A 22,077-nucleotide genomic window follows, 5' to 3' on the forward strand; every position below is an offset into this window, starting at 1 on the left:
CTCAGGAACATAAATTGTATTTGTCTCCCGGGCTCCATGGAGCCTAGATTTTTAAAAATCGAAAAAGAAACTGAATTCTATGTTTTAGAAAAGGAAATGATAAAATTTGAACGTTGGATTTTTTTACCACGGCAAATCGATCTTTTTATGGCAATTTTAGTTGACGTGGGGGGTGACAAGTTTAGTTGGCAAGCATGACAATTTCCTCGCAAAAAACAAACTGGGGGCAGATTTGCCATGGCCAACAAATATAAAATGCCACAAAAAATGTTCGGTCTGCCACGGTCAAATCCTCAAAGTTCAGGACTTATCGGCATCCAAAAAAAAGCTAGAGAAAACATACACATACATATGGATGTATACTACCTGTTTGTAAAGCCTGATGGCGAAATACATTTGATGTGAGCTATACAAAAACATGTATTTCTAGCAAGTGTACATTCACTATAAAAGTACATAATTTTATATTTTGTGTAGCTCACATCCAAACGTATTTCATCATGAAATTTTACACAAATGTAGGATCCATCTTAAGGTATGTGTGTATTTGTTTTCACAATTAAAACTTAAAATTTTGATTTACAAAATTTTGATAATTTCAGACTCTGGAGCCCAGGAGCAAAAATTCTCGCTCGTTCAACAAATCTTATATGACTAGATGATACCTTGTGCGTTGCTGCGGGATTTTAGTGGAATTGGATGTTTGAAATTTGAATATGAGAATGAAAACTGAATACATATGATTTATTTTTATTATTATTTTAGAGTTGCAACATACGTATAGAATATACTCCCTCCGTCCCATAATATAAGAACATTTTTGACACTACACTAATGTCAAAAATGTTCTTATATTATGGGGCGGAGGAAGTAAGTAGTATTTCTCATGCACGTTGAAAGAAACAAAAATAATGGGGTTGATGAAGTGACAAGTTAGACAAATAGTATGAGTAACATTTGCCATGCATATTGAGAGAAATAAAAGTAGTGGGCATTTTATTTATAAAATAAGCTTCGTAGGGTTCTCTCTCCCGCTGGTATCATTTCTCTACTGAAAAGTCTTGTCTCTCCAGGTGCATAGGTGTTAGATGAGGTGCCAAGTGCATAAAAAGATTTAGCAACTTAAGTCCTTGATGCATCGGTGCTTAGCTTCTTTCAAATAAAGGAATTGTTTAGCAACCAAACTTTTCCATACATGGCTGTTTTTCATATATATACCTGCTTGACATCGTTTCTTTATGTGTCATCAAAGTGCTCTCTCTTCACATTAATTATTGTGTCGCGTCGTTTTTCATCTACTTCAGCAAGTATTTCCGACCGAGGGAGTACATCTCATTCTCAGAGCACTAGGAATGACTAGTCTCGTTCCTTCGATGTGTGAATTAAGTGCTCTTTTTCTGACACCTTTTTTCTTCTTTTCAGAACCGTAAAGACCAGCTATAACTGTAACATACAGTCGTCAATGGTTAACACTTAGTAAGCCAACAGTAACGTTGAATTACCAATCGGTTTCGCCCACGGTCTTTTACGCTCACTAACTCTTATTTTGGTGGTTTCAGAGATCGCCTCCATATAAATGCCAACGGAGTATGCGTGCTGGTGAAAATCAGATTTGCAGGAGAAGAACCAGAGCGATGGCCACGATCACAGTTCCTCAAGTTGTCCCTTCTCCGGTTGAAGATGCTGAGGCGCTCATGAAGGCCTTCCAAGGTTGTTATATTATCCCCGGAATTTACCTCACTGTTTTGGTTTATCGATTTATTCTAGTCTATTAGGCCCAGAATCTTGCTCATAACCTCGAAATTTGTGTTTATGTAAGAAAAACATAATCATTTCCCTTTGCATTTGTTTCTTGGAACATATATATGTGTAGTGATCTTTGCAACATTTTTGTGGTACAGGATGGGGCACTGACGAGCAGGCAGTGATCTACATACTAGCTCACCGGGACGCAGCGCAGAGGAAGCTGATCCGGCTGGCGTACGAAGAGAAATACAACGAGCGCCTCACCGACCGGCTCGAGTCAGAACTCTCCGGCGATCTTCAGGTGACATGACATCTCCAGAGAACACTAACGTTCAGAGCTTCCAGTTTTATTTTCTGAATGAACCAGCGAGCGAGCTTGGTGATCGCAGACGGCGATGGGCTACTGGGTGCTCGACCCCGCGGAGAGGCAGGCCGTGATCGCCAACGCCGCCACGAAATGCATCGACGAGGAGTACCCCGTGATCGTGGAGATCGCGTGCGCCAACTCGCCCGCCGAGCTCCTGGAAGTGAAGCGGGCCTACCACGCCATCTACAAGCGCTCGCTCGAGGAAAACGTCGCCGCTGGTGCCACGGGAAACCTCCGTGATGTATGATGGTTACCACTAGAGTTCGTGCCACACGAAACCTCTGTTCTGCAGACTAATGGCGGTCTCTGTCTCTGCTGTGTTCAGCTCTTGGTCGCTCTGGTGAGCACCTACAGGTACGACGGCGACGAGGTGGACGGCGGGCTAGCGAGATCGGAAGCGAAGATCATTCAAGCGGACGTGAAAAACGGCGTCACGGCGGATCACGGGGAGCTCATCAGGGTTCTGGGCACCAGGAGCAGAGCCCAGCTCGGCGCCACGTTCAACTGCTTCAGAGATGAGCACGGCACCACCGTCACCAAGGTCCGGTCACCGCCCATACATAACCAAAATTCTGCTAAATTTCTTCAGGCTTTGGATCAGTTTATTAGGCGATGGTGTGGTCAGTAATGCCATCTGTATCATCCATCGGCTAGGCCCTGCTGCATGGGTCCGATCCGACGGGCTACGCGCGCGTGCTGCGGACCGCGGCGAGGTGCATCGCCGACACAGACAAGTACTTCGCCAAGGTCCTGAGGAGCGCGATGCACAAGTCGGGGACCGACGAGGAGAGCCTGCTCCGGGTGGTGGTGATGCACGCGGAGAAGGACCTCAGGGGCATCAAAGACGAGTTCCACAAGAGGGCGTCGGTTGCCTTGGAGCAAGCCATCGCCAAGGAAACCTCCGGTGACTTCAAGACCTTCATCATGGCTCTTGTTGGGACTAGCCAATAAACCATATGCATCCAAGAATAAGATCTCTGCTTTTACTGTCTTCCCTGCTTCAAGACTTGCAGTATCTCAAATGATGAATAATGTTTAGTTATCTAGATATAATGACTCGCGCATTGCTGCGTGAATTGGTTGTAATAAATTTCAATATTGTTTGTATGGAACAAGAATATGTGGATTGACAATATGAAAAGTAAAACTAATATTGCATTTGATTATTGATTTTATTATTATTGTATAGCTGCAATTTTAAAAATGTAGGTATATAGTTGAAGCAAGTAAGAACTTTTTCCCATAAATCTGGTCACTCATAAGGTGCCACCAACCCCACCAGGGTTAGCATCCTTCTCGCTCATACATGGAGCTAACACCTTGTTTGGCTCCCACGAATTGGGACATAATTCAAGAGTTGAAATTGAATTATACAAGTATGAGTATTTGGCTACCAAGAGAATTAGAAACGTAAAATTCAAATTCAATTCTAGTGAGTCAAAATATGACCAAACCAAATTATTATTGTTATCAAAGAATCAAATAAAATTAGTGCATCTCCCGACTCGTGGAACCTACATGCACATATGGACCCGCCAAAAAAATAAGTAGGAAGTTACTCCTCTATGACTCAAGTCATCTTCAAAGATTCCACGTAGTATTGTGAAAGCCATATGGTGTGACCATGTGGTTGAAATTTTAAATACTGAAGTAATACAATGTGCACATGTACAATTGGGTGGGACTCAATTGCACGTATTGACTCTCAATAGCTCAAAGTAGCTCCTCAGTATGTACTGTTTCGATGTGAAAACTAAATTGTCTTCTTCAAGTGTTAATGCACTTAAATTTGTGCTCAGTTTTATTTGTCTATCTTGAATATTGTTTTTACTTCAACACATGATGTGTACATGTTTTTGTTGCAGTTTTTGCTTCAATTGTGCATGTTATTTTTTTTGGGGCGCCAAGAAATGCACATGTTACTAATGTGCACTATAATTTTTTTATGTCATGTGATGTTATCTTGGTCTGTTTCTTGATGTTTCTACGGTAAAAATGTGAGAAGCCACTTGGTAAAATATCTTCCTTTGTTTCATGTTGGGCTATGTGAGCTGTGATATGAATTTATAATCAATGTACACTACAATTCTGTATGTATTTAGATGCATATTCTTTGGTGGAAAAATATTCAACAGATCTCAATTTGATACTTCGTTGCTACATGATCTGTTGACCCAGCATGTGACTTCCATCTCTCCCATGTTAGAATCCTATAAGTCCTAAGCGAGCTCCGTTCAAAATTCGTACAACTTCTATCCTGCTATACTTCATCTATCCAGATATATAGGTTCTACTCCTCCGTCCCTAAATATAGGGTGTTTTAGCTTTTCTCTATTTTCTCAGATTCGTATGCATCTAAACGCATTTTAGTGTGTATGTTCACTCATTTTTATCCGTATGTAGCCCATGTTGCAATAATATCTAAAACATCTTATAATTTGAAAAGGAGGGAGTAATACTTCGAGATTTCGGTTTACTATGGATAACATCAATAATACTTCCTTCATTCCCTTATACAAGGCCACAAAACTCAAAATAAAGGTACCAAGGTAAAATATAATGACTGCTTTGCAAGCCAACTTTTTTTTTGTTAACCGAAATCATTAATACGCCCGCATGCATGAAAGAAAGGAATGAGAAGGAAGTAGCACAATGTCATTAATGACTACATGCATGCAAATATTAAATAAGTTGCTAGTATAAGGAAACATCATTAATTTTTGCCTCGATTACTGTTAGTGGCCTTGTATAGATGTAAAATGTATTTTTTATAGTGGTGTTGTATAAGGGAATGGAGGGAGTATTTAAGATGTATGGTGTACAAACTATATCATTAGAAACTATTTTCAAATATGAACACGGCGGCATACTTTTTCTAACACATGTGTCATATATTATTGTTCTAAGTGATGGTCAAAATAATCTCAAAATACATATTAGACTTTGTACTAGTGTAGAAAAGCCTAGCTATGGCGTGGCAAAAATGGTCTTACCGGCATGGACACCCGACACCATCAATATGGCGCCATTGTTAAAAAAATAGTGGTGGCATTGGAGCCCACGTCATCAATATTCTACATGTTGATGGCATGCCACGTGGACAACGCCAGCAGGAAGAGTATCTTACCACTGTCGTGCCTTGTTGGCCGACGCCAACAAATTGATATTTTGCTAATAAAAAATATTCTACCTCACGGACTAAACAATTCTACTTCACAAAAGTTACTAGCTAGTTACAGAACTACACAATTCAATAGATACTCATCAACTTAACAAGTTAAACTTCACAAAAATAACTAGCTAGTTAAAGTACTACATAATTCAACTTCACAAAACTAAATATTTTACTCTTGATCAAGGATTAGCTTCAGCTGGCAAATCTTCTTTCTATTGCTCTCTCCGTCTTTTCTGAAATGAGCTATGTCGATCTTAAGCTCATTCCTCTCCGCCCTAAAAAGTTTTCTCTCCTACTTCAGCTTATTCCTCTCCTCGATCAGGTTATCCCTCTTGTCCCTCAGCTTATTACTCTTCCTGAAGAGATTGGCACTCTCGTTCACCAGATGACCCCTCTCCGCCTTTAGCGGGGCATTCACCTGTTCCGGGCTCTTGATGGTATACTGATGAGTCTCTAACAGATCTTGGTTGAGCATCTACATATCGTATACCTCCTCCTTGTTGCCTCCAGAATTGGTCATGACCTGATGCACTTTAATTTGTTAGGCAAATAAATAATGTTGTGTCCTGTAGCAAAGTATTTTTAAAGTATGCCAAGAATACTATAGTACTTTGAGGTGTTTGGCTCTAGGAGTTGTTTATTTATGTCTCCCTCCGTGGATGTTTTCATATATAGAATTTGTTTATTTGTCTCCCCTCCAAATCATAACAACTCCAACTCCAACTCATAACAAATGTAGCAATGCAACTCTAACTCATATCTAAAATTTAATTACAAATTTGGAAGTTGTCAAAACCATGTAGTGTATATGATGGCACTTCCCAGCACTGTCATACAAATGTAGAAATTCATAACAACTCCAACTCAAACTCTAACTCATAACAAATGTATAAATTCAGTTATAAATTCAACTATCCATATATTCAAATTATCTAGCTCTGCCACACAAATCATAAAAACTACAACTCATAACAAATCTACAAATTCAGTTATCCATATATTCAAATTATCTAGCACAACCATACAAACACATGGCACTTCCGAGCACTGCCATACAAATTAACCATCTATTCAAACTCCTAGTTTTGCCAACTCGGTCGAACTAATTTTGGCTACTCACTTTACTGCCAAACAGAAACCCTAGCGATGCAAATCAAATCGGGAGGGTATGAACTCACTAATAATTTTGTAGAGAAGAGAAAGAAGGTGGAGGGGATGAACTCACCAATGATTTGTAGTTGATGTCGTGCCAAACCGAAACCCTAGTACCTCATCGTTTCCGTTGTCGTCACCGAAAGCCTAGCAATGCAAATCAAATGAAACCACAGCAAATGGGTATAGAGATAGGGCAGCGAGAGAGGGAGCTATAGGTGCTACCTCGGCACTAGAGCCCACTAGACATGGCCGCCGGAATCGGACGGCGAAGAGCGGTGACAGAAAGGGGATCGAGAGGCCCAGAGAGAGAGAGAGAGAGAGAGAGAGAGAGAGAGAGAGAGAGAGAGAGAGAGAGAGAGAGAGAAGGAGCGCGGGCAGCGAGAGAGAGCGAGCGAGGTAGGGCGAGGGGGCCTTTGCCACCTTGGTTTTGACCCACTGCCTCCTACACATTTTTAGCTTGGACAAATACGCAAAAAATACATTTATCACTTCAATAAAAGTAATACAATATTTCTACTTTACTAAAAAAATAAAAGACTCAAAATATAATATAAAAATGATCACCATTCCCAATTAAAATATTCTAAATTTAATAAAAAAAAACTACAATATAGTATAAAAATGGTCACATTTCTAATTAAAATATTCTAAATTTAATAAAAATAACTACAATATAATATAAAAAAATAATAGTAATTCCAAAAATAGACCCCATATCATATAGTGCTGACCTGGCAACCATAACATAACAAGCCACAACTAAACATAATAGTGTTGGCGTTCCATGTTATGACACGTCACCACTATATTACGCCTTGTACTAATTGTGGGTCCCACCTACAAGTGGCGTTTAACTATTTTCCAATGCCACCACTATGGTCTTAGTAATGTCGTGCTAAATATGCCAACGCCACCACTATTTGGAAAATATAGTGGTGGCGTTGATTGCAAATGAGGCACCATGAACAAAAGTTGTGGCTGCCCATTTTCCACTAGTGATATACGTTTTGACCAATCATTTTGAGCTATCATCGCTTGTTGATTCTATCTCTACATAATTTCTACTCATGGAAGGTTGCTTTGCATACAATGACGAAAATCTGATGGTGTATACGATGTTCCCCATGGTTACAGTTACAGGGTGCTAAAACATCAAAGAAACAATAAAACCTTCAATAATATTATCCATGGGATAAATTGCTAGAAAGTTCTACCAAAGGAGGATCTCAAGATTGTGACCCATCAAATTAAGAATAAGAATTTGACCTGTGAGGGAGTCATGGACTAAGGGGTTCTCGGGGCGCCGGCCCATTGAATATGGGCCGGACTGGTGAAGCTGCATAGCGATGGAAGATCTATGAAGTTGTGGTGTGTCCTCCAAGTTAAGGATAGACATGATTTTTTTATCCCTTATTGTAATCTATCTCCTGTAACCCTAACCCTATCGATGTCTATATAAACTGAGGGTTGTAGTCATTAGGGGAGACGGATTCATCACCTCATCACCGTAGGGTTTAGCTCATACTGATCTCGAGGTAGATATACTCTGTAAACCATACAATACATCCAATATAATCAAGTAGGACGTAGGGTATTACCTCTTCGAGAGGGCCTAAACCTGGGTAAACACTGTGTTCGTCGTCCCTTGTTCCCCATCGATCCTAGATCCACAGTTCGGGACCCCTACCCCGAGGTCTGCCAGTTTTCACACCGACATTGGTGCTTTCATTGAGAGTTCCGCTGTGGGGTCGCCCGAAGGATCGATGGCTCGCCTGATCATAGGAGAAGGCATCGAATCTGGGGACTTCTTTGTCCCCGGTCAACTCTTCGCGTTCGGTAGCATCGTACTGCACGCCAATCCAGCTGGTCGTCTGGGTCAGATCGACAACTTCGCTCCAGAACACTGAATTCGATTTAGTAATCTGGAATACGTTGCGGACACGCGGGGTGATCTGGTCTTCACCGGATTCATCATCCCCTCCCGCACCTTCAAAGGCCTTGCCGTGCATGCCCTGGAGTCCCCCTCCAACCCGATCTACAGATCGGCCCCGCCCTCCAAACAGCTTCGAGCCAGGAGGGCTCCGCTTTAAGCGGGGGCCAGACTCCACCTTCGACCGGATCCGTCATGTTGGCGGAGGGCCTATCTTCGGCCCTCGAGGCAGAATCGGAAGGTAGAGGCCAAAATACAATCTCGACCGAACCTTTCCTTCACAATGCTCATGTGTCCTTGAGCCCTCACAACGAGCTAGCAACCGACGGCCAGGAGTTACCCCCATCCCAAAGCAGCTCGATCTCGAATCCCGACACGGAAACTACACACAAATACTAAGGGTCGTCCTTGATCTCCAGTGACAGTCCGGACCCCCTCAAGGATCTGGCACCGCACCCCGAGCTTGACTCGGCCTGTGGAAATGAAGGACTGGCTAGGGAGCTTACTGCCCCCCACCCTGTCTCAATGGAATTTAGCCTAGAGCCCTCGAATTCGGCAACCCTCGCTATATTAAACGAGACACTAGACCGAATCCAGAAAATGACCATCCAGGAGGATCTGGCCTCCAACCACAATCATCAACCCTTCGAGGCGTACCACAAAGAATTTTATGTCCCACCCACCACCCACTTGGTAGCCACTATCGGTGATTTACCGATATGTTAGATTATAATTCGGGAAACTCCGAATACATGGATGAGGATGCGTTGCCGTGGCTAACGCCGATGTCCCCACACCCCCCTCGTCACCGGCCGTTGGACGGCGACGTCCACCTATGATATTTACATGGTGGATATTCCCATCAATAGTTATCAATGTGAGTGAGTAGGGATTTCCATGCAACGGATGCACTAGAGCTATAAGTGTATGAAAGCTCAAAAAGAAACTAAGTGGGTGTGCATCCAACTTGCTTGCTCACGAAGACCTAGGGCAATTTGAGGAAGCCCATCATTGGAATATACAAGCCAAATTCTACAATGAAAATTTCCCACTAGTATATGAAAGTGACAAAATAGGAGACTCTCTATCATGAAGATCATGGTGCTACTTTGAAGCACAAGTGTGGAAAAATGATAGTAACATTCCCTTCTCTCTTTTTCTCTCATTTTTTCTTTTTTCTCCTTTTTTTCTTTTTTTTCTTTCCTTTTTTTCTTTATTTTTCGTCCGGAGTCTCATCCGGACTTGTGGGGGAATCATGGCCTCCGTCATCCTTTCCTCACATGGGACAATGCTCTAATAATGAAGATCATCACACTTTTATTTACTTACAACTCAAGAATTACAACTCAATGCTTAGAACAAATATGACTCTATGTGAATGCCTCCGGCGGTGTACCGGATGTGCAATCAATCAAGAGTGACATGTATTAAAGAATTATGAAAGGTGGCTTTGCCACAAATACGATGTCAACTACATGATCATGCAAAGCAATAAGACAATGATGAAGCGTGTCATAATAAACGGAACGGTGGAAAGTTGTATGGAAATATATCTCGGAATGGGTATGGAAATGCCATAATAGGTAGGCATGGTGGCTGTTTTGAGGAAGGTATATGGTGGGTGTATGGTACCGGTGAAAGTTGCACGGCACAAGAGAGGCCAGCAATGGTGGAAGGGTGAGAGTGCGTATAATCCATGGACTCAACATTAGTCATAAAGAACTCACATACTTATTGCAAAAATCTATTAGTTATCGAAACGAAGTACTACGGGCATGCTCCTAGGGTGATAGATTGGTAGGAAAAGACCATCGCTCGTCCCCGACCACCACTCATAAGGAAGACAATCAAAAAATAAATCATGCTCCGACTTCATCACATAACGGTTCACCATACATGCATGCTATGGGAATCACAAACTTTAACACAAGTATCTCTCAAATTCACAACTACCCACTAGCATGACTCTAATATCACCATCTTCATATCTCAACACAATCATAAAGAATCAAACTTCTCATAGTATTCGATGCACTTTATATGAAAGTTTTTATTATATCCCTCTTGGATGCCTATCATATTAGGACTAAATTCATAAGCAAAGTAAATTGCCATGCTGTTCTAAAGGAGTCTCAAAATAATATAAGTGAAGAATGAGAGTTCATACATTTCTATAAAATAAAGCCATCGCCATGCTCTAAAAAGATATAAGTGAAGTACGAGAGTGATATTGCCTAGCTCAAAAGATATAAGTGAAGCACATAGAGTATTCTAATAAATCACGATTCATGTGTGTCTCTCTCAAAAGGTGTGTACAGCAAGGATGATTGTGGAAAACTAAAAATCAAAGACTCAAATCATACAAGACGCTCCAAGCAAAACACATATCATGTGGTGAATAAAAATATAGCCTCAAGTAAAGTTACCGATAGACGAAGACGAAAGAGGGGATTCCTTCCGGGGCATCTCTAAACTTAGGCTTTTGGTTGTCCTTGAATATTACCTTGGGGTGCCTTGGGCATCCCCAAGCTTAGGCTCTTGCCACACCTTATTCCATAGTCCATCAAATCCTTACCCAAAACGCGAAAACTTCACAACACAAAACTCAACAGAAAATCTCATGAGCTTCGTTAGTATAAGAAAATAAATCACCACTTTAAGGTACTGTTGCATACTCATTCTTTCTTTATATTGATGTAATATCTACTGTATTCCAACTTTCCATGGTTCATACCCCCCGATACTACCCATAGATTCATCAAAATAAGCAAACAACACACAAAAAACAGAATCTGTCAAAAATAGAACAGTCTGTAGCAATCTGTAACTCTCGAATACTTCTGTAACTACAAAAATTCTGATAAATTAGGAAAACCTGATAAATTTGTCTACCAATCCAGATAAAAATAATCAGATCAAAAGCACATTTATGTGAATTTTTTAAATTATTTTCCTGGGTGCAAAAGTTTCTGATTTTCAGCACGATCAACACAACTATCACCGTAAGCTATCCTAAAGGTTTAACTTGGCACAAACACTAATTAAAACATGAAACCACATATAACAAGAGGCTAGATGAATTTTTTATTACCAAAAAGGAACAAAAATCAAAGAACAAAAATAAAATTGGGTTGCCTCCCAACAAGCGCTATTGTTTAACGCCCTTAGCTAGGCATAAAAACCCGAATAGAGCTAAGTTTTTTCATCTTCTCCCGTTTGATGATAAAGAGAAGATTTCTTATCTAAAGCACTTATCTTTCTATTTTGTGAAAGTATGTGGCCATTAATGGTGGAAGAAATATTAAGCACACTTCGAAAATTTGCATCTAAACTAGCCTTCGTCTATTTGATAATTTCATTCTGATAAAAGCACAAAAGAGCAGTGGATTCAACATTTTCACTTTTGGGGTGCCCAAATATTGCTTTCATCTTTTCATAGGTATCGACGGCCCCCCTTCAAGAAAACCTTCTTGAAATATAGAATCCAAAACTTTCTTAAAAGAAGAGGGTAAGCTAACATAAAAACTTTTCAAGTATATCTCAATTTGATATTGAGGCACATAGCTAGCTCGGATCCTTAATAGTCTATCCCAAGCATCTTTTAAAGATTCATCAAACAAATAACGAAAAATTCCATGGTCATCTTCATCAAAATTGTTAAAACTCTGATTAATTACCCAGTAGGTCTTTTCGCAGCATCATTATTTATGAGCTTAGACATGACAGAGGGGCTATCTAAAGAAAAACCCGGGAGAAAACCCTTAGGCCTTTTGATTCGGCCATAATGATAGGAAGGCAAGCTTAGGTGAATGAGAGGGCAGCGAGAGAAAAGGCAAATCTTCTCGAAAATCATTTTAGAGGTGGGGGAGAGGAAAACGAGAGGCAAATGGCAAATAATGTAATGCAAGAGATGAGAGTTTATGATGAGTACTTGGTATGTCTTGACTTGATGTAGATCTCCCCGGCAACGGCGCCAGAAATTCTTCCTGCTACTTCTTGAGCTTGTGTTGGTTTTTCCCTTGAAGAGGAAAGGGTGATGCAACAAATTGGAGTAAGTATTTCCCTCAGTTTGAGAACCAAGGTATCAATCTAGTAGGATACAACGCACAAGTCACCGAGTACCTGCACAAAAAATCAACAAACTTGCACCCAACACGATAAATGGGTTGTCAATCCCTTCACGGTTACTTGCAAAAGTGAGATCTGATAGAGATAGATAAATGGTAAAGTAAATATTTTTGGTATATCTAGTTTATAGATCACAAAGTAAAAGGTTGCAAAATAGTATATCGGAAACTAGTATGATGGAAAATAGAACTTATATGATGGAAAAGAGACCTGGGGGCCATAGGTTTCACTAGTGGCTTATCTCAAGATAGCAAATATTACCGTGGGTGAACAAATTACTGCCGAGCAATTCATAGAAGAGCATATAATTATGATGATATCTAAGGCAATGATCATGAATATAGGCATCACGTCCATGTCAAGCAGACCGAAACGATTCTGATCTACTACTATTACTCCACACATCGACCGCTATCCAGCATGCATCTAGAGTATTAAGTTCATAAAGAATGGAGTAACTCATTAGGTAAGATGACATGATGCATAGGAATTACCTCAAGCAATATGATGAAATCCCATCTTTTTATCCTCGATGGCAACAATACGATACGTGCCTTGCTGCCCCTACTATCACTGGGAAAGGACACTGCAAGATTGAACCCGAAGCAAAGCACTTCTCTCATTGCAACAAAAACCAATCTAGTAGGCCAAACTAAACCGATAATTCGAAGAGAGTTGCAAAGATATCAAATCATGTATATAAGAATTTAGAGAAAAGTCAAATAATATTCATAGATAATCTGATCATAAATCCACAATTCATCGGATCTCGGCAAACACACTGCAAAAGAATATTACATCAGGTAGATCTCCAAGAACATCGAGGAGAACATGGTATTGAGAATCCAAGAGAGAGAAGAAGCCATCTAGCTACTAGATATGGACCCATAGGTATGAGGTAAACTACTCACGCTTCATCGAAAGGGGTAATGGTGTTGATGCAGAAGCCCACCGTGATCGAATCCCCCTCCGGCAGGATGCTGGAAAAGGCCCCTAGATGCGATCTCACAGGTACAGAAGGTTGCGGCGATGGAAAAGTATTTTTGTGGCTCTCCCTAATGTTTTTGGGGTATAAGAGTATATATAGGTGAAGGAACTAGGTCAGGAGAGCTTCGAGGGGCCCATGAGATAGGGGCACACCCTACCCCCCTAGGCGCACCCTCCACCCTCGTGGCCGCCTCGTTGAGTCTCCAACTTCATCTCCAAGTCTCCTGGTTTGCTTATGGTCCAAGAAAGATCATCGCGAAAGTTTCATTCTGTTTTGACTCCGCTTGGTATTCCTTTTCTGCGAAACTCTAAAACAGGCAAAAAATAGAAACTGGCACTGGGCTCTAGGTTAATAGGTTAGTCCCAAAAATAATATAAAATAGCATATAAATGCATATTAAACATCCAAAACAAATAATATAATAGCATGGAACAATAAAAAATTATAGATACGTTTGAGACGTATCACGTATCAGCATCCCCAAGCTTAATTCCTACTCGTCCTCGAGTAGTGTCAGGACCCCGATCCTAAGTCACACCGATCTAGCATGTAACACATCATATCACTTTGCGGCCTCACACACGGTATTCCCACGGGTGCCACCTTACCTGGCCCGGGACCGTTTGCGCCTTTTGGCTCACATATATGATAGTGTCGCTAGCATCCATATGACAAAGAACCCGGGCTGACATGGCTAGTCGTGAACCCAAAGTGGCACAAACTTACAGGGACAGGCATCCATGACCCAGCATCGAACGTGTCGGTCATGAGCGAGTGAATCCAGGCTGTAGCACTGGGCTAGCAGGACTCCGGTGAACCGGGCTGTAGCGGGCTAACAGGACTCCGGTATTCATCGCGTGACATTTCTCCGAAGGGACAGACACAGGAACGAAGAAGGACACATGCCGGCCAGCCTAAGTGTTCCCGAGCAGTAGCAAGCTACCATGGCTCAGTGGAAACACTAGGAGACATTTCCCGGTAAGAGAGGCTACTAAGGATAAACAACTAGATAGTCAGATCTCACACATACCAAGCATTTCAATAACATACACACAATATGCTCGATATGTGCAAATACAACATGGCATCACAACATGACTCTACGACTCAAGTATATGTTCAATAGGCTCCGAGGAGCGAGATATTACAGACATGGGTCTCATGACCCAACAATCAGAGCATACAAGTCAAAGCACATGCGGAAGCTTAACATGTCTGAGTACAGACATCTAGAAATGAAAAAGGCTGAGAAGCCTGACTATATACCAGATCCTGCCGAGGGCACAAGATCGTAGCTGAGGTAACAAGCTAAACGTCGAAGTCCACGTGGAACTACTAGTGAGACTGAAGTCTCTCTGCAAAAACATAAATTAAGCAACGTGAGTACAAATGTACCCAGCAAGACTTACATCAGATCTATCTACATATGCATCATTATCAACAAAGGGGGTGGTGGAGTTTAACTGCAGCAAGCCAGCTTTGACTCGGTGGCTAACCTGAACTACGACTGCAAGTAACTCTTTTGAGGTGGCGCACACGAGTCCACATATTCACCATATCAATACACCACTATGGATCCGCTCCCGTCTCCCTACGAGAACGCCATCCATAGCACTCACGCTTATCTTGCGTATTTTAGAGTATCCACTTTCACTTGTCTATGAACTATGCAAGGGGTCCAAGTTTCCATATCCGAGGAATCCGACTATTCGAATAGATAATGATAACCCTGCAGGGGTGTACTTCTTCACACATGCTTTCTCCACTTATCGCCCTGTACACGTCATGTACCTCGGCAACCTTCAAGCGAAAGCCGGGCGAGGGAGTCGGCCACGACCTGACTAACCGAACAAGTCTCTAGTACAGGTTTATCGCCTATTCGGGTTCCATCCGCAAGGAGATCCGGCCGGGGTGTCGCTTACGGCCCCAAACGATGTGAGCAGGGTTCCCAAGCCCACCATCCGGGTGCTACTTGGTACACCGGGCCACTGTGCCTAGTCTGTCCCAAGCCCACCTGTACCGGGTGCCACTTGGTAGACTACTAACACTACCTACAAACACCAGAAACTAGTTGCAACTCCTGGACAGAGATCATGTTGATTAATAAGTCAAGAGAGCTTGGAGCGCCCGGAGCCCAATGTGTGGTAGTAACTGATCATGGATCACAAACACAGAACTCAGTTCCTGAGGACGGCTGCAATGAGACAACCCACCATGTACTCCTACATGGCCTCTCACCGCTACCTTTACCAAATCATGTTCACACACTTAGCTCACACATAGTAGGACATGTTCACACGCCTCTGATTCATCCCCGATGAATCAGACCTGACTCAACTCTAAGCAGTAGCAGGCATGACAAACAAGCATGAATGAGTAGGCACATCAGGGCTCAAACAACTCCTACCCATGCTAGTGGGTTTCATCTATTTACTATGGCAATGATAGGTCATGCAAAGGATAAAGGGGTTCAGCTACCGCAGCAAGTAACAGATGAATCGGTGTTGTCCTAATGCATTAAAAGAGAGTAGGAGCGAGAGAGTAGGATTGTATCGGAATGAACAAGGGGGTTTTGCTTGCCTGGCACTTCTGAAGATAATATAGCTCTTCATCGGTGTCATCGAACAATCGTCGGAACGTCGTCTACTGAGAGGGGACAATTACCGGCAAACAAGAAGAACACAATCAATGCGATGCAACAATATGATGCATGATAATGACATGGCAATATGAATGTGTTTTGGGCTAATGCATCTAGCAACAGGTTAAATGGGGCTGGTTTGAACACTAGGTTCAAATTCAAACTCCATATGTGAGAGTTTAAATGCCATTTAATTGATTTGTGCTAAACAGCAGCTATAAGTTGTTCTAACATGCATGAAAATGGTACAGATGGATAGATTGGATTTTTCTGATCATTTTTCATATATAAATTATTTCATTCTGAGCTACGGTTGAATTTCTATGAATTTTTGAAATTTAAATCATTTTCGGGAATTTCCTGAATTAAAATAAATCCAGAAAATGATTTATTGCATCAGCACTAGGTCATGCTGATGTCAGCAGGTCAACTAGGTGGGTCCAGGTCAAACCTGACCAGTGGGGCCCACTGGTCAGTGACTCAGGTGACTAACAGAGTTAATTAACTCTAACTAATCAAATTAATAGCCACGGGGCCCACTGTCAGTGTCAGCAAGGGGGGTAATTAGTTTAACTAATTCGATTAGTGCTAATCCTAATTAGCTAACAGGGCTGGGCCCCACCTGTCATGGACACAGGGGGGGTCCCGCCGTGGTCAAAATGGGTCAAATCCACCGGCGGCTTGACGCCGGCGAGGCCAGCCGCGGTGGCGAGCCTCGGGTTTTGCCCACAGGGCTCGGTTTGGCGCGCGGAGCATAGCTTCGGGATGCGGACGCTCGTCCACATCCAACTGTGGTGGTGGCGCGGCCGAGGAGTGGCCGGAGTGGTGCCGGCGACGAGCTCGGCGGCGGCCGAAGCTCGGGTGCAAGTGGGGATGGGGCTGCGGTGCGCAAACGAGCGCGGCGAGGTACCACGGAGGCTCTACGCGATGCGGGGAGCGCGTTGGCCGCATGCCCGGAACCAAATGGTCACCGGAGCATCACCGGCGACGAGTGCGGGCGGCGGCGCGTGCGGTCGGATGTGGTGCGGCAGCTACGGCGTGCGAGAGAGGGAGCGGAGAGGGGGAGCAGGAGCAGGAGCTCACGACGATGACGACGGAACGCTCGGCGAGGTCGGGGATGGTCCGGAGCCGGTGAATTTGACGGTGATGGCCGACGGGTCCGAGGTAGAAGACGAGCCCGGTGAGGTCGTTCGGGGGCTTCTGGAGGGGCGTGGCTCGGTGAGGTGGGTCGAGGACGGAGTGGCGGAGCTTGTGGGCTAGTCGGGGAAGCGAGGAAGGCCCGGTGGCCGTGGTGGTCGTGGACGGCGGCGACGAGCGCGCTCGGGCGCGAGAGGGGGAGAGCAGAGAAGGGAGAAGGGGTCGGGAGAGAGTGAGAGGGAGGAGCGAGGGGGCTGCGTGGCTTCACCCGAAGAGGCCAGGGCGAAGCGGCAAGCAGGAGGTGGCCGGGGCGGCGTCGGCGCTCGCCACGCCTCGCCTCTGTCCTTCTGGCAAGGGAGGAAGATGACAGGGGGGGAAAGCGGCGGTGGGCTGGGCCGTGCTGGGCCGGTTGGTGGCGCCAGGTAAGTGGCTGGGCTGCTGGTGGGCTACCAGGTAAGTCTTCTGCTCTTTTTTAATTTTTCTGTTCTGTTTTATTTCTATTTAATCTTTTGCCACTGTTTTGAATTTAAAAATAATTCAAACAATGCCAAAAGCTCCTCTGAATATTTTTATTTTGCTAGATGGACTTTTCCAAAAGCTCATAAAATATTTCAGGGGTATTTGAAATTATATTCTAGTTATATGAATATAATTCAAATTCAAATAGCTAATGATTTAAATTTAAAGTCCCGAAAATAAATCCTTAAAAATGTTCAATATTTTTGGTTTGGATCAAAACCCTTGCCAAAAATATTAAACATCTAAGAAGAGCATTTTGGAACAATGAATGAGATTTTAGGGTTTTTGCCCTTCTTTTATTTAGGGTTTTGAGGCTTCCAAATTTCCTCAGTTCAAGTTTCAGAAATTTAAACATGATGCAAACACTAGGCAGCACCAGAAGCTAGGGATGTGACAACTCACCCCCACTAAACAAGAATCTCGTCTCGAGATTCAAGCGTAGGGTAAGATGAAGGGGAAACGCAAACTAGTATAATCTTCACGATCCAGGTTGCACTTCAAATGAACGTTGATTCAATCACCATCTTTGTCTTGTCGTCTAGCTCTGAGAACTCCAACTAGCATGACAGCAAGAGGAAAAGGACAACTCCGGAAGAATCGATCTTCTCGAAGATCAATCAACTTAGGATCAGCTCACAAGGTGAGTCATAGCAACATCTCTTGAGCTGAGACACGAAGCATACATCTGAAGAAATGGAGTGAGACAGATGACGAGGGCTCACTAAGTAGACAACAATTCCACGCCTAAGAGGGTGGTGAACGGTTGTCAACGTAGCGAGGAGTTTAGTTGCCATGATACCACAACGTGGCACCTTAGGGAAGGTGACTTGTGGGAATATCCCCTTAAGTGGCAAAAAGAATTACCTTTGATTCAGAGATCATTGAAACTCTTTATACCAGCCTAAGGAAAATCTCGAGCGATCGTTTGGAGGGGGTCGGTAGAATGGCATACCCGGACTTGGATGATGTGGATTACCTTGTTGAAGACAACATAATGGATGAATTTGCTTACCACCGGAAATGGAAGAGACCCATGGTAGAATGGCACATTGGCGGTGCAAGCTGGGAACAAAATGCAAATGCTGGGAATGATTCTGATAACTGGGGAAGAACCCAACAATAAAGAGTGAATTCACTGTTTGAGAAGTTATAGCATAACCGAGGAAGCTGAGAGCAAACCCAGTTGGTGCCGATGATAACACCTAGCGCTTGCGCGTGCTCTCAAGAACTTGAGCATTTCCACAATCATCAAGGTTTTATCAACATCCGTGTCAAGGGTGCTGACAACACAACATACTACCATGATGGCTAATGATGGATGATGCAGATGCAAAGGAAGATAACACTTTCTCAGATTTCACCTTAGCGAGGCCAAGGGAACAAAATCTGGATGATCGACCGAGAGACATTTAGCACTCCGCTTCTAATGTTCTCCTTGACGTGCTAGTGTATCCCATTCATAGATATGGTTTGATAACTAGAACATCAAGTAAAGGTCGGACTTCGGGAGCAATAGAATCCATAAGGAACAGTTACAGAGGTAAATCCTACGAAATCCTTATGGGGAGGTGGCCAACTTCCTCAAACAAGATACTACAATAATAGGTCTTCCGGCTGGGTGTGTTGGCCACGACATCCACTTTACCGGTTATCGAGGGACCAATATTATAGTTCTTGGGAAATGTTCCAACCATCATATCTACCTGAGATTCAGATCTGGTTGGTGTCAGGATATTCCAGACTCATCGAGTCTAGGAAGAAGAATGAAAGTTTGCAACACAAATCGACGAGATGACGTTGCGAGATTCTCAGGAAATGGACTACGATAGCAAGCTCCAAAACATGAGCTGGTTCTGCTACAAACATGTGAACATGTTGTCCCAGACAAGCATGACCACATGGTAGTCTTACAATAAAACACCACCGAGTTCTGGTTGGGAACCATCATCGAGGATATCAAAGTTCTTGATTAAGCCCGGGTTAGCTCTTAAAAAGAACTCCTTCTCCTAGAACAAATCAGTCAGTGGCTTGGTGTGCTACAGAATTCATATGGAACGAAGATGATCAGTCTAACAGACCACAAAATACTTTGCACGTGCATGACTGACTTGGGATGATTCTAGAGGAATAAAACAAACTTTCTCGAATTCACGACGGCAACTTACATCAAATGCACGTGAATCAAAGGGAGTCACTTCTTTCATCCAAACATATACCTCAGAGACGGAACTCGAAGGCATTATTTACAAAGTTTCCAACACTAGCTTAATGTCCAACAGAATCATGGAGAAGATAAGGATGTTGTCGATGGGCTCAACAACAATTCATCCAGGTTCCCTTTTAAAAGGAATTCCATAGTTAAGTGAACACGGTGATAGCATTGGTCAGACCAAAAGATATAATGGTGTATGCTCGAGGAAAATCCATGAATAAGACAGCATTACGAACATCGTTGGTTCTGATTTGATTTGACGATAGCCCATACTTAAGTCAAAGGTTTGGGTAAGATAATAGATCCAACAATTGTTCACAAGGACCAATTGATGAAGATACCATCTTTCTTCAACACACACACACACACACACAAAAAGATATCCCTTAACATGAACTAAGTCAGGCAAGCTTTTATCTTCCAACTCTCCAAGTTGTTGTTTAGCTTGACCAACTAGCTCAGGGGTATCCCACACAGATTCTTGGAGAAGGGGTGGTTTACAGGAGACCATCTTGATCACGAACTCAACATAGCGGTCAGGTGACAACCTGGTAATACTTTCGAGAGGATATTCGGAAAATCACAACCACCGATATGTTACTAGGCTCGAGAACAATCTTGCTTTTCAGGGCAAGACGATATGATCAAAGAGCGAGGGATTGACGAAATCCTAACTCACCGATCGAAAAGTGCACCAACAATAAGGACTAGGTAGCACAATCTATCTTAGAATGATGATTCAAGAACCAACACACTAAGAATGAAATTATTGTCCTTTAACTACCAAGCAACACGGTTGCTAGGAGTATTGACTTCACACACCACGATTCACTTGCCGGCATTCCGATTATAATAACACGGAAACCGAGAAATTATCAATGATGATAAGAAGTATTACTGCGTCAAGAATTCATAAGATGGTGTGCAATTCCCATGATATTCCTGATATAAAGATGGTAATACTTCAAGGTAGAACAGACCAGAAGCTGGATTGCAACTTGATCTGCGGAATACAATTGCTTTGACCCAATCCTAGATATGGATGAGGTTTTGGAGTTTGTTTCTCCTATTCATCCTGAATGGAATGGCTTGACAGACCACAAGAGTAGTGGCAACGATGAACACGGATGCATAACTACTCCTGAATATCAATTGATATACAAGGGCCAGAAAACAACTAAAGATGGACAACTCAAAGGAACATACGATTTTCTGAGTTGTGGATGCATGGTTTAGCATGTCGAACGAAGTTCAACATATTTCTTCCGGATAACCCATGCAGAAAAATAGAACTGGCAGAGCCACAATATATAATGGAGAACTCATCAAGAGCACTCTTATTGTGATCTTTTGGTCAAGATCTTCTGCCATAAACAGTTCATGGTATTTGGAAGAAGGATACACCACGAATCTCGAGGACTATCGCAAAGGTTACTAATAACCTAAGGGAGCTAGCAATTACTATCAACATGAGGTAAGTAGGGTAAATCTTGGGTTCAAGAACCCAGGAGTGGAATGCCTACTAACTAAGTGGCATCACGGGATGCTTACGAGAATGATGGCCAGAATCATCACACTGGGAACACAAGGCATGACTGGATTACTAGGTGATACTCTAGACACCTAGGGTCATAATAATAACTCCAACATATATGTCAAGGCAGCAGAGTACCTCAACTCACCGATTAGTGTGGTTAATCTGGCCCAAAGGAACATCGAAACGGGAGGAAGGGATTTGCAAATGCATCTGACTATTTAGAAACCTGGGATGACTCGGATAGCATAACGGCTGTAAATGCTTAAAATGATTTGAGACATCCAACAAAATGGTGGCATAACCACTCAAAAGCACAATAATAAGGTTTGGAGATCAACTATGAACATACAGAAGATGGTAGGAGCTGAACGAGGCTTAAATCCAACAATCTTATAAGTCTACGGATTAGTAACACGTGATCCTGATAGAAAGAAGAGAAGGCCTAGTTCTTAACCCCGTAGGAAGGATAAGATGACTCGGATTAGAAGGCATAAGGTATAAGGAGTAAAAAGAGCCTTACGTTCCATCCCACAATCAATTCC

General features: G+C 42.7%; 1 protein-coding gene across 1 annotated transcript; it reads left to right on the top strand.

Annotated features, from left to right (window-relative positions):
• The first annotated feature begins 1,634 nt into the window (after positions 1-1,634).
• On the top strand, positions 1,635-3,103 carry LOC123041655 (annexin-like protein RJ4). Its single transcript, XM_044464240.1, has 5 exons — positions 1,635-1,710; positions 1,902-2,047; positions 2,136-2,354; positions 2,439-2,654; positions 2,768-3,103. Exons 1-5 carry the CDS (start codon positions 1,635-1,637, stop codon positions 3,062-3,064), a joined length of 954 nt encoding a protein of 317 aa, XP_044320175.1. The 3' UTR covers positions 3,065-3,103.
• The last annotated feature ends 18,974 nt before the right edge of the window (positions 3,104-22,077 follow it).

The sequence above is a fragment of the Triticum aestivum genome, chromosome 2B, assembly GCF_018294505.1.
Source record: "Triticum aestivum cultivar Chinese Spring chromosome 2B, IWGSC CS RefSeq v2.1, whole genome shotgun sequence".
Classification (NCBI taxonomy): Eukaryota; Viridiplantae; Streptophyta; class Magnoliopsida; order Poales; family Poaceae; genus Triticum; species Triticum aestivum.